The sequence below is a fragment of the Spermophilus citellus genome (assembly GCF_964194105.1).
Source record: "Spermophilus citellus genome assembly, chromosome: 6".
In the NCBI taxonomy this organism is placed as follows: domain Eukaryota; kingdom Metazoa; phylum Chordata; class Mammalia; order Rodentia; family Sciuridae; genus Spermophilus; species Spermophilus citellus.
This window is the reverse complement of record NC_138187.1, coordinates 134,548,189-134,561,334: the sequence shown is the minus strand read 5'-3', so window position 1 is coordinate 134,561,334 and position 13,146 is coordinate 134,548,189. Positions and strand designations below refer to the sequence as shown.

At 37.2% G+C, this 13,146-nt stretch overlaps 1 protein-coding gene across 3 annotated transcripts in view; it reads left to right on the top strand.

The window, feature by feature from the left end:
* IPO9 (importin 9) overlaps window positions 1-13,146 on the top strand; it is a 52,256-nt gene that overhangs the window by 22,623 nt on the left and 16,487 nt on the right. For all 3 annotated transcript variants that reach the window (XM_081298660.1, XM_081298659.1, XM_081298661.1), the window contains exons 12-14: window positions 515-621; window positions 1,009-1,148; window positions 3,774-3,933. In XM_081298660.1, coding sequence (XP_081154786.1) covers window positions 515-621; window positions 1,009-1,148; window positions 3,774-3,933 — 407 coding nt within the window. The remainder of the gene's footprint in view (window positions 1-514; window positions 622-1,008; window positions 1,149-3,773; window positions 3,934-13,146) is intronic.

The window sequence follows — 13,146 nt, the reverse complement described above, 5'->3', positions numbered from 1 at the left end:
TTAGCAAGACTCTGTCTCAAGATTTAAGAAAAGGACCAGGGGTATATAACTCAGTGGTTACTATGCTCCTGGGTTCAATCTCCAGTATCAAACAAACAAACAATATTCTTTTATTTCCATTAGAGACCCTTAAAACTAATGGAGTCACTTTTTTTGGTGTGGAAGATTGAACTCAGGGACACTTTACCACTGATCTACAATAAAGCTCCAGCCCAGGTCCCACACACACACTTTTTTTTTTTTTTTTTTTTTTGAAACAGGGTTTCACTAAATTGCCCAGCCTGACCTCAAACTTTCAAACCTCCTGCCTCAGTCTTCCAAGTTGCTGAAATTATAGGCATGCGCCACTTTGCCCAGCTTGCAGTCACATTTTTAATACACCTAATCTGAGTTTAGTGTGTACATGTGAAAGAATTTGAACCATTCATTTCTAACAGTCCTGATTAAAGCAGTTTGCAGTTAAAATGCTTGGACTGCACACACAGATTTATTAGCCCTTCTCTTCTTTCCCTAGGCTGTGGCCACAGATTTCCAGAATGAGAGTGCAGCAGCTCTGGCTGCAGCAGCCACTAGGCATTTACAAGAAGCTGAGCAAACCAAAAGCAGTGGCACTGAGCACTGGTAAGAGCAAGTGACAAATGCGTAATTTAAGGACCTGTTTGGGGCCTCAAATCTAAGACAAACAAATCCTTGCTTTGAGTCATCTATTCTAAAGCAGTTCTTCCCAACCATAAAATAATTGGTTAAAATGCTTTTGGTTTTTTTATCCCTATTTAAATATCCTTGAAAGGAAGGGCTTTTATATTGTTTCTAACTGGGGGGGGGGGGTCTGTCATTAAATTTCATTTTCTTTTCAGTATAATTTAATAACAGCATTTAGATTGGAAGGGCAGATAAATTGCCCTTTTGGGTCAGATTTTGCTGGAATGCCCTTTTCTGAATCTTCTTTCTAAAATATTTGTGGGTTTTAGGAGTTTGTTTTACCAGGCTCTGCTATTCCTCTCACAGGTGGAAGATCCATGAGGCCTGCATGCTTGCCTTAGGCTCAGTGAAGTCCATTATCACGGACAGTGTGAAAAATGGCAGGATCCATTTTGACATGCATGGGTTCCTAACCAATGTCATCCTTGCTGACCTCAACCTCTCAGGTATGTTTCAATATGTCTAGGATTCTGAAAGCTCTTTAGACCTATCATCAGTTCATTTATATTTTATTTAAATAGGTAGGCCAAGCATTTTTATGTCCTTTGGATGAAAATCTTTGCACCCTAGAGTTTGAACTAATTCATACCCCTAAAATAGGCCAGAGACATGAGTTCAGGATTCACCTACTAAGGGACTAATAACCATTGCTTTTCCTCCCTTGAATTAGCTCTTCCATTCACTGCTGCTTTTCCTCCCAAATTAGCCCTTCCATTCATGGCTGCTTTTGGCATTTTGAATGGAATGCAAATCTGGTTGTTATGCCTTCAGAACTCTGGCTTGAGTTTTGCTCTCATTAATAATAAGTCCCAAATGCGGGGCTGGGGTTGTAGCTCAGTCATGTAAAAATAAATAAATAGGGGGCTGGGGCTGTAGCTCAGTGGTACAGCACCGCCTGCCTCGCACATGTGAGGCACTGGATTCGATCCTCAGCACCACATAAAAATAAATAAATAAAGATATTTTGTCCAGCTACAACTAAAGAAAGAAAGAAAAGTAAATAAAATAAAGGTATTGTGTCCATCTACAACAAAAAATATTTAATAATGAGTCCAAAATGCCAGTTAGGCTCATTCTTCCTGTTTGTTACCTGTCATTTTTCTCAAACTATTTTCTTGGACTATATCTAGATAATTGGCATAGCCATTTGCTCCTTTCTCAATCCATCACTTGACTGTTGTTCATAGGATAGCACTGGGAATAGCTTACATAATTTGAAAACATTCCTCACTGTTATATTGTAGTTAATGAGGAGAGAAGAACTCATATCTAATATATCATTGTATCCTAGAATGCCTTGCCATATAGTAAGCATTTTCCATGACTTAATTTAAATGAAAGTATCAGGATTTTTCAAACACATCAGCATAGTCAGCATTTGAAAAAGGCTCGATATTTATCGTTTTTTGAATCCTGCCTATAGCTAAAAGATTTTCTATAACTAGCCAAACTTTTGGGTCTCAGGACCCCTTTATATACTGAAAAATTATCAGTCCCCAAGAGATTTTTGTGTGGGTTTTATTGATAACCCAAGGTCAAATTTTTTTCTGGTAATGTGGAAGCTAAACCAAAATAAAGTGGGGAAGGGCAAGAATTCAGTAGATTAGACAAAGGGGATCAAAAGAAAGAGGAGGGATAGGAATAGGAAAGACAGTAGAATAAATCTAACATAATTTTCCTATGTACACATATGAAAATACTTAAATGAATCCTACCATCATGCCCGCCCACAAGAATGGGGTCCTAATTAAAATCCCATGCTTGAAGAATGGAGGATCTTTGGATTGGGCAAAGGGGAGGTTGGGGAGGGGTTTTAAGGGTAGGAAAGATGGTGTGAGGAGATGGACATCATTATCCTAGGTACATGTATGATTGCACAAATGGTGTATCTCTACACAGTACTCAACCAGAAAATTGAATTGTTGCACTCCATTTGTCTATGATGAATTGAAATGCATTCTGCTGTGGTGTACTACTAAGTAGACAAATAAAAGGATAATAATGAGGAAAACATTTTTTTTGATACATCAAAAATTAAAACAGGGACGTTCTGCTTGTATACATTTCATCATTTGTCAGACCTATGATCTCACATATCATACAATCTATGGAAAACTTCACTGTACATTATAAAAGAATGACAGTGAAAAGGTAAATTAATGTTTAGTATTGCTGAAAAAAAATGTTTTTAACTTTAGGAGTCACCAGGAGCTCCTCGTCTGTATTTTGAGAATTTCTGGTTGATAGGAAATAAATTATTATATAATTCTTTTACTAATTTCTTAGGATATTTTCAATAGCTCCTCTCAGTTATTTTTGTACGAGTAACTAAGTTAAGCCCTATAACAGGCTGAATAAGTGTAGTCTTTTCAAGCAGTGATAATGGGCAGGAAGTTATAATCTTTGTACCAGTGATAGGAATCCAAACAAAATACACAACATGTAAGAAAGCTGAAGACAATCACAGTGGCTCAGAGACAGGATTATCTTGGCCCAAGAGAGAATACAAGAGAAATATGCCAATTTGGTATAATATAAGTAAAGCACCAAAGTGGCAAAGTAAGATGTGAGTTGCTGGGAAGGATGTGTGCTTGAGTTTAGGAGGCATAAAGGGAGAGGGTAGGGAGACTTGAATGCTATGCTGACTGAGGTGGTCTTATTTGGTGGACTGAATTTACTGGCGGGTTATAAATGGAAAAATGACCTGATTAGAACTATATAATGATACAATGTTATAGTAGGAAGAAAATGGCAATGGAGAATGTATTTAGAAGAGCAGGTAATAAATAGTGAGAGCTAGGGATAGGAACTAGAATGGTAAAGTCTTTTTTAAATTTCAGAATATTCAAGATCTACTTTGCCAATAGTGAGAAGTGAAACTGGGAAGTTGATTCCGCAACATAGGTCACATATTTGCATTTACTTTATGAGGTCATGCTTTTTCTTTCAAAGAAGTTGTGTATATTATGTACATCCTGTTATTTGTGGACATTCAAGGAGTGGAATTGGGAGGCACAAGGGTATGTAACCCCAACTTTCATTGTCCAACCCATAATTGCTCTTTTTCCCAGTGTCTCCTTTCCTCCTGGGTCGGGCACTTTGGGCTGCCAGTCGGTTCACTGTTGCTATGTCTCCTGAACTGATCCAGCAGTTCCTACAAGCAACAGTTAGTGGTCTTCATGAGTCACAACCTCCATCAGTTCGAATTTCTGCTGTGAGAGCCATCTGGGGGTAAGTGTACTACCCTAGGGTGAGGTTTCTATTTGTTTGTTTGTTTTGGTACTGGGAATTTAACCCAGGAGCACTTTATCACTGAGCCACATCCCCATGTCTTTTTATATTTTATTTTAGGGCTATGCTAAATTGCTGAGGTTGCCCTTGAACTTAGTCCTCCCATTTTAGCCTCCCTGAGATTAAGGCCTGCACCACCATGCCCAGCCCTGATAAGAATTGCTTTAAGAGAAAATTACTCAGATATCCTAAGCCATGGTTATACATTGTATTTTGTTGCTTGGAAATTTCTTCTGTAGATCTCCTTGAAGATAAATGTTGGGTTGGGCTTCTCAGGAGACTGAGGCAGGAGGATCAAGAAGTTTGTAATCTTCAGCAATTTAGGGAGACCCTGTCTCAAAATAATAAATTAGGGCTGAGGATGTAGCTCAGTAGTAGAGCCCCTGCCTAGCACACACAAGGCCACATTCAATGCCCAGTACTACAAAAAAAAATTAAAAGGGCTGGGGGTGTAGCTCAGTGATAAGAATCCCTGGGTTTGAATTGTTGGGTATAAAGGCTTTTATGAGTCCAGCAAATGTCCTGTTCCCTGTTGTTCTCCATTTCCTTTAAAAACACCATAACTCTGAAATAATCTAAGCTAACAAAACTTTCTTTCAAATGTGAAAAGGCTTTGAAGAGAAGAATAACTTGCACAGGTTGCACAACTGATGAATGATAGAAGCAGGATTAGAGTCCATGTTATTTTGTTCAATGATTTCCTCTATATTAGAAACCAAATTTGGGAGAATGTGGCCTAGATACATGGCTTATTTTTTCCAATTTTGCCCGTCTCTTTCAGAGCTAAGGGACTAGAGTCGATAATAGTTGTTTATTTCTACCCAGACCAGAAGGAGCATTGTTGTTTTGGGAAATATTTCAAGGGCCAAACTTGAATTTCTCTCTCAATTAGATCCTAAACACGACCAGCACAGAATTCATCTTCCACCTGCCTACCCTGTTTTTGTAACCTTTTGAGGCAGAAATTGAGATTTTATGCATTGTTTTTTACATATCTTTAAAAGCATTGAGGACCTGCCTATTCTGACTACGTTTATATTAATTAAATGCATAATGTTATAACTATGAGCAGAGGTCCATATTTTTCTGTGCAGTCTACATAAGGTAAAATTTTGACTCTAAAACAATTTAAAATGCCATCAATTAAGAGACAGACTAGGGCTGAGGTTGTGGCTCAGTGGTAGAACGCTCGCCTAGCACTCGTGAGGCCTTGAGATCAATCCTCAGCACCACATAAAAATGAAATAAAGAAATAGTGTCCACCTACAAATAAAAAATAAATATTTTTTTTTAAAAAACAGACAAACTAGAACTTTTCAGAAAGCTCTTAGGCCACTTAAAATACCTCAGAAGAGAGAGCTCTGACCTGGTCAAGGCATGAATGTTGAAGGTTATTTCTGTGTTGCTTCTGACCTTTGTGAAACTTGATTTCATTTATATTCATTAATTATTTTTGAGGTATAAAAAAAGTCCTTTGTGATAAGTGTCGGTATAAGATTAAATTAAAATAAGAACAAAACTATTAAAACCTATTAAAACTTCAAACCGCATGTTATTGGGCTAGGGGTCGAAATGGTAGTAAATTTAAAAACAGATTGTGAGTGGGTAATAGAGATGTATCTATTTTGAATATCAAAAATGTGTCATTTCTCAAATTTAATATTTGTGATTTAGTTTGGTGTGAATGTGAAGATGATTTTTAGGGTAAAATAAGTATATTATTTATTGGGTGTTTTAGATGAGCAGCAGCACCTATCAGGCATAAAGTGTTTAGATTGGTTATCTTTGGAGGCATTAGAATACAAAGAACTTCCATTCCTTGTTATATATTTATAATATTCAATTCACTTGTTCACAATAAGTTTATATTATTTTAATAATCAGAAAAAAATGCATGAAGAAAACATTTTTTAATGATAAACATGTATCTCATTATCTTCATGGGTAACAGTTTAGTGATTTCATGAAAAGTGTAACATGTCTCTGAAAAGTGACAAAAGTTGTGGATATGCATGCCAGTAAAATGGACACTCTTACATATTTACAGAATTGTACATACAATGTCAGACACTAAATCCCTTTAAGACCTTTAAGACTATCTCTGGATTCCAGGTTAAGAACTGTCTTGTGGCCAGGCACGGTGGCATACACCTATAATTCTAGCAACTCAGGAGGCTGAGATAGGAAGATCGCAAGTTTGAGGCCTGTCTCAACAACTTAGCAAGGCCCTAAGCAACTTAGTGTTGCTTAGTAAAAAGGACTGGGGATGTGGCTCATAGGTAAAGCACCCCTAGGTTCAGTACCTAGTACTAAAAAAAAAAAAAAAAAAAAAAAAAAACTGTCCTGAGAAGTGTTTTCTTTTCTTCCCAGCCAAGATTCTCCATTTGGTCATTTCTTACATTCTAAGCCAGTTACAATCTGGCTTGATATCCTTCCTTATCACATTACTAAAACTTCTTTCTAATGTTGTAACAACTTTTTTTTCCCCCTAAATTGTATAGGTACTGAGTTTCTGAGGCTGTCCTTTAACTAACTTCTGATCCTCTGCCTTACCCTTCCAAGCCCCTGGAATTACAGGATCAAACTCCCCTTGCTTTTCTTTTTACTTTTGCTCCAGCTTTAACTTATTTCTCTGTGTCATAGTTTATGTATCATTGCAAACTGCCTGAAATAATTTCTGACACAAGATATTTATTGACAAATAATTATATTTGTGTCACATTTCTCAAATTTAATATTTCTTCCAGACTTTCTTCTGAGCTCCAATTTAATATATTCACTGCTTACTATCCATATTAGTATGGACTTCTTATAAGTACTTGAAAATAAATACATTGATTGCTATGCTTACTATTTACTATCTGCAAGCCTACCCTACTCATACTCTTTACTTTAGTAAAAGCAGAAACTTTATCTACTTACATTTTGAACTTAAAGATAAATATTTTATATTTCCTATTTCATAAAGATCCCAGTTCTTTTTGCCTTTTATATCTTGTTTCCTTATGCTCTCATTTCTCTCTCTCTCTCTAACACTACTACTACACTAGATTATGTTCTCAGATTCGCTTTCCTGAATTACTGGAACAGCTTCCTAATTGAGCTGTCTACCTCCCACCTTACTCTACTGCAACCCATATTATTTTAACTGTCAAGCTGAGATTTCTAAAAAAGAAAACTAATATTGTTGTTCTTATAATTAAAGCCCTTCCTGGATTTCAGTTGTACTATTCAAGCTGAGGTACAGGCATCTCAGCAGAAAATCATATTATGCCAGGTGGTCCGTAAAGCTGTAAGTCAAATATATAACATCCTATTGGGGTATCAGTTTTCCTTAAAGACTTTGGGGTTGGATAAGGAGCAATTGAGGCATTAGGAGTAATTTGTTTATTTAAAAAAAAAAAAACAGTTTCAGAAATACTTGCTCCCAAAATAACATCCAAACTTGTAACATGGCATATAAGAGCTAATGTGATATGGCTAGATTATGCATTCTCTGTGATCTAGCAAACTATACAGATTCAGATTTGTTATAGGGGCAAGTAAGGCATAGCTGATCACTAGATCACTAGTAAAGAAGAATCTAAAACCATGTCTAAGGAATTGAAAGCTGACCAAAGCCAAAGGACACATTAGTCTACAGGAGAAGTTAGGTCTGAGCAAGGTAGTATTGAAAATCAAGGTATTATGTATCAGCAGTCAAAAAGTCTGGCCAAATCTAAGATCAAAACCCATTATTTGTCAGCTACACAAATAATTTTTTCTCTAAAATACTACAAAGAAAAAAAAAACTTTAAAAACCATTTATTAGGCAGGGGATATAGTTCAGTTGGTAGAATGCTTGTTTCACGTGCACAAGGCTCTGGGTTCAATCCCCAGCACCACAAAAAAAAAAAAAATATATATATATATATATATATATATATATATATATATATATATATATATATATATATATATATATATATTGGTAGTGTGGAGTTTCAAGATGGTGGAACAGAGAAGGTCACTTTCCTAGCTGCTCCATGGTGTGAAACCAAGAAAGCAGATAAGCAGCTTCTCAGCAAGGAGGGTGAAAAAAGAGGGAGGCCTTTCTAAGATTTAATACTGGACACTGAAAGCAGATGGAGGACTCAGGAGATTGGATATAGTAAAATAAGGAAGAAAACCCCAGTGCCACCAAGGCACCAGCCAGAACAGTCCCTCTATAAGCACAGTGGAGGGATGAGGAAATGATAGGAAACAGCATTTTTAGGAGGCCTGAGGCATGTCTGGGTACAGAGAGTTTAGAGATTGAAAACACTACACAACTAAACTGAAAGGCCTTTGGCACAATGTCCTTGTACAGGAAAGAAGCCACATCTCTCCCAGCTGCATGCAGAGGACAGAAGAAAGAACCATATTGCAGCCATGTGCTGGTGGCTGGGGGAGCCAATTCCTGGCAAACCCACACTGCATGACATAGTGTGCCTAAGTGACCAGGAGAGAATCAAACATGGAGAGGGGTTTACACAGGGGAATACTGGTCGTGGAAACCCACCTGGCTCTCCCCCTACCTCTCCACTCTAACTGCTCGCAAGACCAGCTAGGAAAGACATACCTGGCTGGAAATTCAAAAGGGCAGGGCAGGAGAGACTGCATTAGGAAATTGAACCCAAGAATGGACAAAGAATTGGCTCTTCCACTGCATGAGTGGAACCCAGAGGAGATCCCTGGGATGCTGTCTTCCAGCATAGACCAGCAATTGCTGGGCCGTGGAGGTGCACTGATTTAAAATCTCCAGACCACTTGGCATTCAGCAAAGAAACTGGAGCCTACTTAGGCTAAACCCCACCTACAGGATTACCTCTCTCACTCCAGACCACCCCACTCCACTGTTGAGAAGGGAAGCTGAGAATTTTTTTTTTAACTCCAACAGAAATGGTTCTTTAACTTTTCATCAAGAACTTTTTCTCTCTCTCTGTTTAATTATGACCTTAATGGTTTGTGGACATTTACACATATTCATATGCTTTTTTTCTCTCTTTCTAGCATATTTGAAGCCAGTTATTTTTTATTATTTTGAGGAATAGGATGTTTGATTAGTATATTTCAGTTTTGTTTTTTTTTTTTTAATTTGGGGGGACTGGAGATGTAGCTAAGCAATAGAGTGCTTGCCTCGTACATGTGAGGCACTGGATTAGATTCCCAGCATGAAATACAAATAAGCAAATAAATAAAGGTCCATCAACAACTAAAAAAAAATATTTTTTTAAAAAAATTTTTTCACTTTATACATTTTTTTCTGTCACTTATCTGTTTTCCTTGATTATCTTTCTCTTCTGCTAACAGCCAATCTCTAATCTTTCACTCTTCCTCTAAGGTTTTACCTAGGTCTTCTCTCCTCCTCCCTCATAATCAGCACATCCTACTTCTGTTTTCTCACTCTCCACCATTCAAAATTGTAGACTCTTTTGCAAACTTACTGTTTTTACTGTAGGCAATAATTGATCATATCATTTCTGTTTATTATGACAACATTGTAGATATCATAGCAGGAACTGTAGTTTGCAGTGGTTGTTGTTATTATTTGTACCCTCCTAAATGGTAAGGTACTGGGAACCTTCAGGGACACTGTAAGTCCACAGGGTAGAAACACTACTGTCTCCTATCCATATTGTTAGATGGGTAGATACACCAACATGATAAATCAAGGGAACAAATCACTGCAAACAAACCAAGATACTTCAATAACAATCCATCAACCCCAGAATGGAAGAAATTTCAGAGAATCAGTATAATACATAGTTAAACTGATCTGCAAGGTAAAGGGTGATACAAGCAGTGAATTTAGAGACAAAATACATGAAGTGAAAGATCATTTCAATAGAGATATTTTGAAAGAAAAAATCAAGGAGAAATCCTTGAAATGAAGGAATCAATAAACCAAATTGAAAATTCAAAGGAAAGCATCACCTGCAGACTAGACCACTTTTTAAAGACAAAGTTTCAGGCAATGAAGACAAAATATATAATGTTGAAAATAGAGTTGATCATGGAGAAAGATGTTAAGAGACCATGAACAGAACTTCAAGAGTAAGGGATAACATGAAAAGATCAAATTTAACAGTTGTGTTCAAGGGCCAGGGATGTGACTCAATGTAAAGTACTTTCCTTGCATTTGTGAGGCCCTGGGTTCAATCCTCAACATTGCCAAAAAAAAAAAGACTTTAAAATAGGGCATCCCAGGCAGGCCCTGCCTACTCTCGCACAGCCCAGGCAGACCCAGGATGGGACCTGCAGCTCCTTGTTTACCAACACACAGACACACACACACACAGACACACACAGCCCACCTTAATCTTGGAACACTGCAGCCACCGCCATAGCCCTCCCCATGCAGTAGCCACCACCTTGGGACAACAGACAGGGCCTAGAGGCAGCTGCCCACCGCCATAGCACCATGTGCCACAGCCCTGCATCCCTGAGCAGGCTGCCCAACACCATCACATGGACCACCCTTTCAGCCCCATCTCTGAAAAATGGTTACCTCCATCTTGGGACACTGGCTGGGGACTGAAAGTCCAACACCAAGATACTTAAAGGTTTGATGCTACCACTGCCATGAACTAGGAATGTGGCCACTTCCATCTAGGGACAACAGCCAGGACCCAGAGATCATCACCAAGGTCCCTGTGGGCTTGTTTACACCAGAGGTATCCCTTCTAGGTGTGCTAATAGTTACCATTTTGTTGAAGATGCAGGAGTGAGCCCTTTATCAGGTCGCCCTTCTCTTTTCTCCTGTTAACAGTTAACTTTATTTGATTCCTCTTTCACCCTTCCTACCATCTAATACCTCTGTATTCTCACCTCTTACCTCATAAACATCACATTCCACACCCACCTACTTCTCTCCTTGTCCACCAGTAGAAACTGTAGACTCTTTTGCAAACCTATTGTTTATTTTGAAGATAATAATTAAACATATCATTTCTGTTTATTGTGACAAAATGCTAATCATCTAAATAGGAACTATTTGTTTTACATTGTATATTGTTTGCATTGGATGCTGCTAATATTGATCTCCTCCTTAAAAGTAAGACATCAGAAACCTGCAGGGACACTATAAGATTATAGGGAAGAAACTGTAACACCTTGGATCCACACTACTAGAAGAGAAGACATACAAAAAGCATGAAAGACAAGGGAAGAAAGTGCCCCAAACAAATCAAGATGATACAATGATAGAATCCATTGATAGCACAGTAGAAGAAATATTCAGAGGAGTTCAGAATGTATGTAATTAAAATGATCTACATAGTAAAGAATGAGATAAGAGGGCAAATATAGGCAACAAATGATCACTCCAATAAAGAGATAAGAAAATAAATACAGGCAATAAAATATTACTTCAAGAAAGAAAGATTCTGAAAATAACCAAATCTTTGAAATGAAGGAAACAATAAACCAATTAAAAAATTCAATAGAAAGTATCACCAACAGGGGGCTGGGGTTGTGGCTCATCGGTAGAGCTCCTGCCTAGCACGTGCGAGGCCCTGGGTTCAATCCTCAGTACCACATAAAAGTAAATAAATTAAATAAAGGTGTGTGTCCAATTAAAAAAGAAAAAAGCATCACCAACAGATTAGAATCACTTGGACAGAACCTCAGACAATGAAAACAGAATATATAGTCTTTAAAATAAAGTTGACCACACAGTGAAGATGATAAAAAAAAAACATGAACAGAACGTCCAAGAATTGTGGGATAGCATAAAAAGATCAAATTTAAGATTTATTGGGATAGAGGAAGGCACAGAGATTCAAACCAAAGGAATGCACAATCTTTTCAGTGAAATAATATCAGAAAATTTCCCAAACCTGAAGAATTAATTGGAAAAAGAAATACAAGAGGCTTACAGGACACCAAATATACAAAATTACAACAGATCCACACCAACATACATTATAATGAAAATCCCAAGCATAAAGAGTAAGGATAAAACTTTAAAAGCCACAGGAGAAAAGTATCAGATTACCTATAGGGGAGAACCAATTTGGATCTTAGCAGACTTATCAACCCAGATTGTCAAAGCTAGGAGATCCTGGAACAACATATACCAAGCTTAGAAAGAAAATGAATACCAACCAAAAATTTTATGTCCAGCAAAATTAAGCTTCAGATTTGATGATGGAATAAAAACCTTCCATGATAAGCAAAAGTTAAAAGAATTTACAACTAGAAAGCCTGCACTATGGAATATTCTCAGCAAAATATTCTATGAGGAGGAAATGAAAAACAACAATGAAGATAAGCAAAGGGAAGAAATACACTAAATGAAAAGCCAATCAAAGGAGAAACCAAGTCAGGTAAAAAAACCAAAAACAAACCAAAATGACCAGGAATACAAACCATATTTCAATAATAACCCTGAATGTTAATGGCCTAAACTCATCAATTAAAAGTTATAGACTGGCAAATTGGATTTAAAAAATAAAAAAGACCCAACAATATGCTGCCTTCAAGATACTCAGAGGAAAAGGCATCCACTGACTGAAGGTGAAAGGATGGGGAAAAAATACCACTCATATGGACATCATAAAGAAGCAGGAGTTTCCATCCTCAGATAAAGTGGACTTCAAACCAAAGTTAGAAGGAATAAAGAAGGACATTTCATAGTACTTAGGGAATCATACATAAACAAGACATAACAGTTGTAAATATTTATGCCTGAAACAATGAAGCATCTGTATATATCAAATAAACCCTTCTAAATTTCAAGAATCAAATAGACCACAGCACAATAATCCTGGGTAGCTTTGTTTTTAAGTATTTTTTAATTGCAGATGGACACAATACCTTTATTTGTTTGTTTGTTTGTTTATCTATGTGGTGCTGAGGATTGACCCCTGTGTCTCACATGTGCTAGGCAAGGGCTACACCACTGAGCCACAACCCCAGCCCCCCCGTGGGTGACTTTAACATACTTTTTTCGCCTCTGGATAGATCTTTCAAACAAAACTAAACAAAGAAACTATAGAACTTAATAATACAATCAATAATTTAAACTTAGGCATAGACAGAATATTCCATCCATCAATGAGTGAATACACTTTTTTCTCAGCAGCACATGGATCCTTCTCTAAAATAAACCATATCTTATGCCACAAAGCA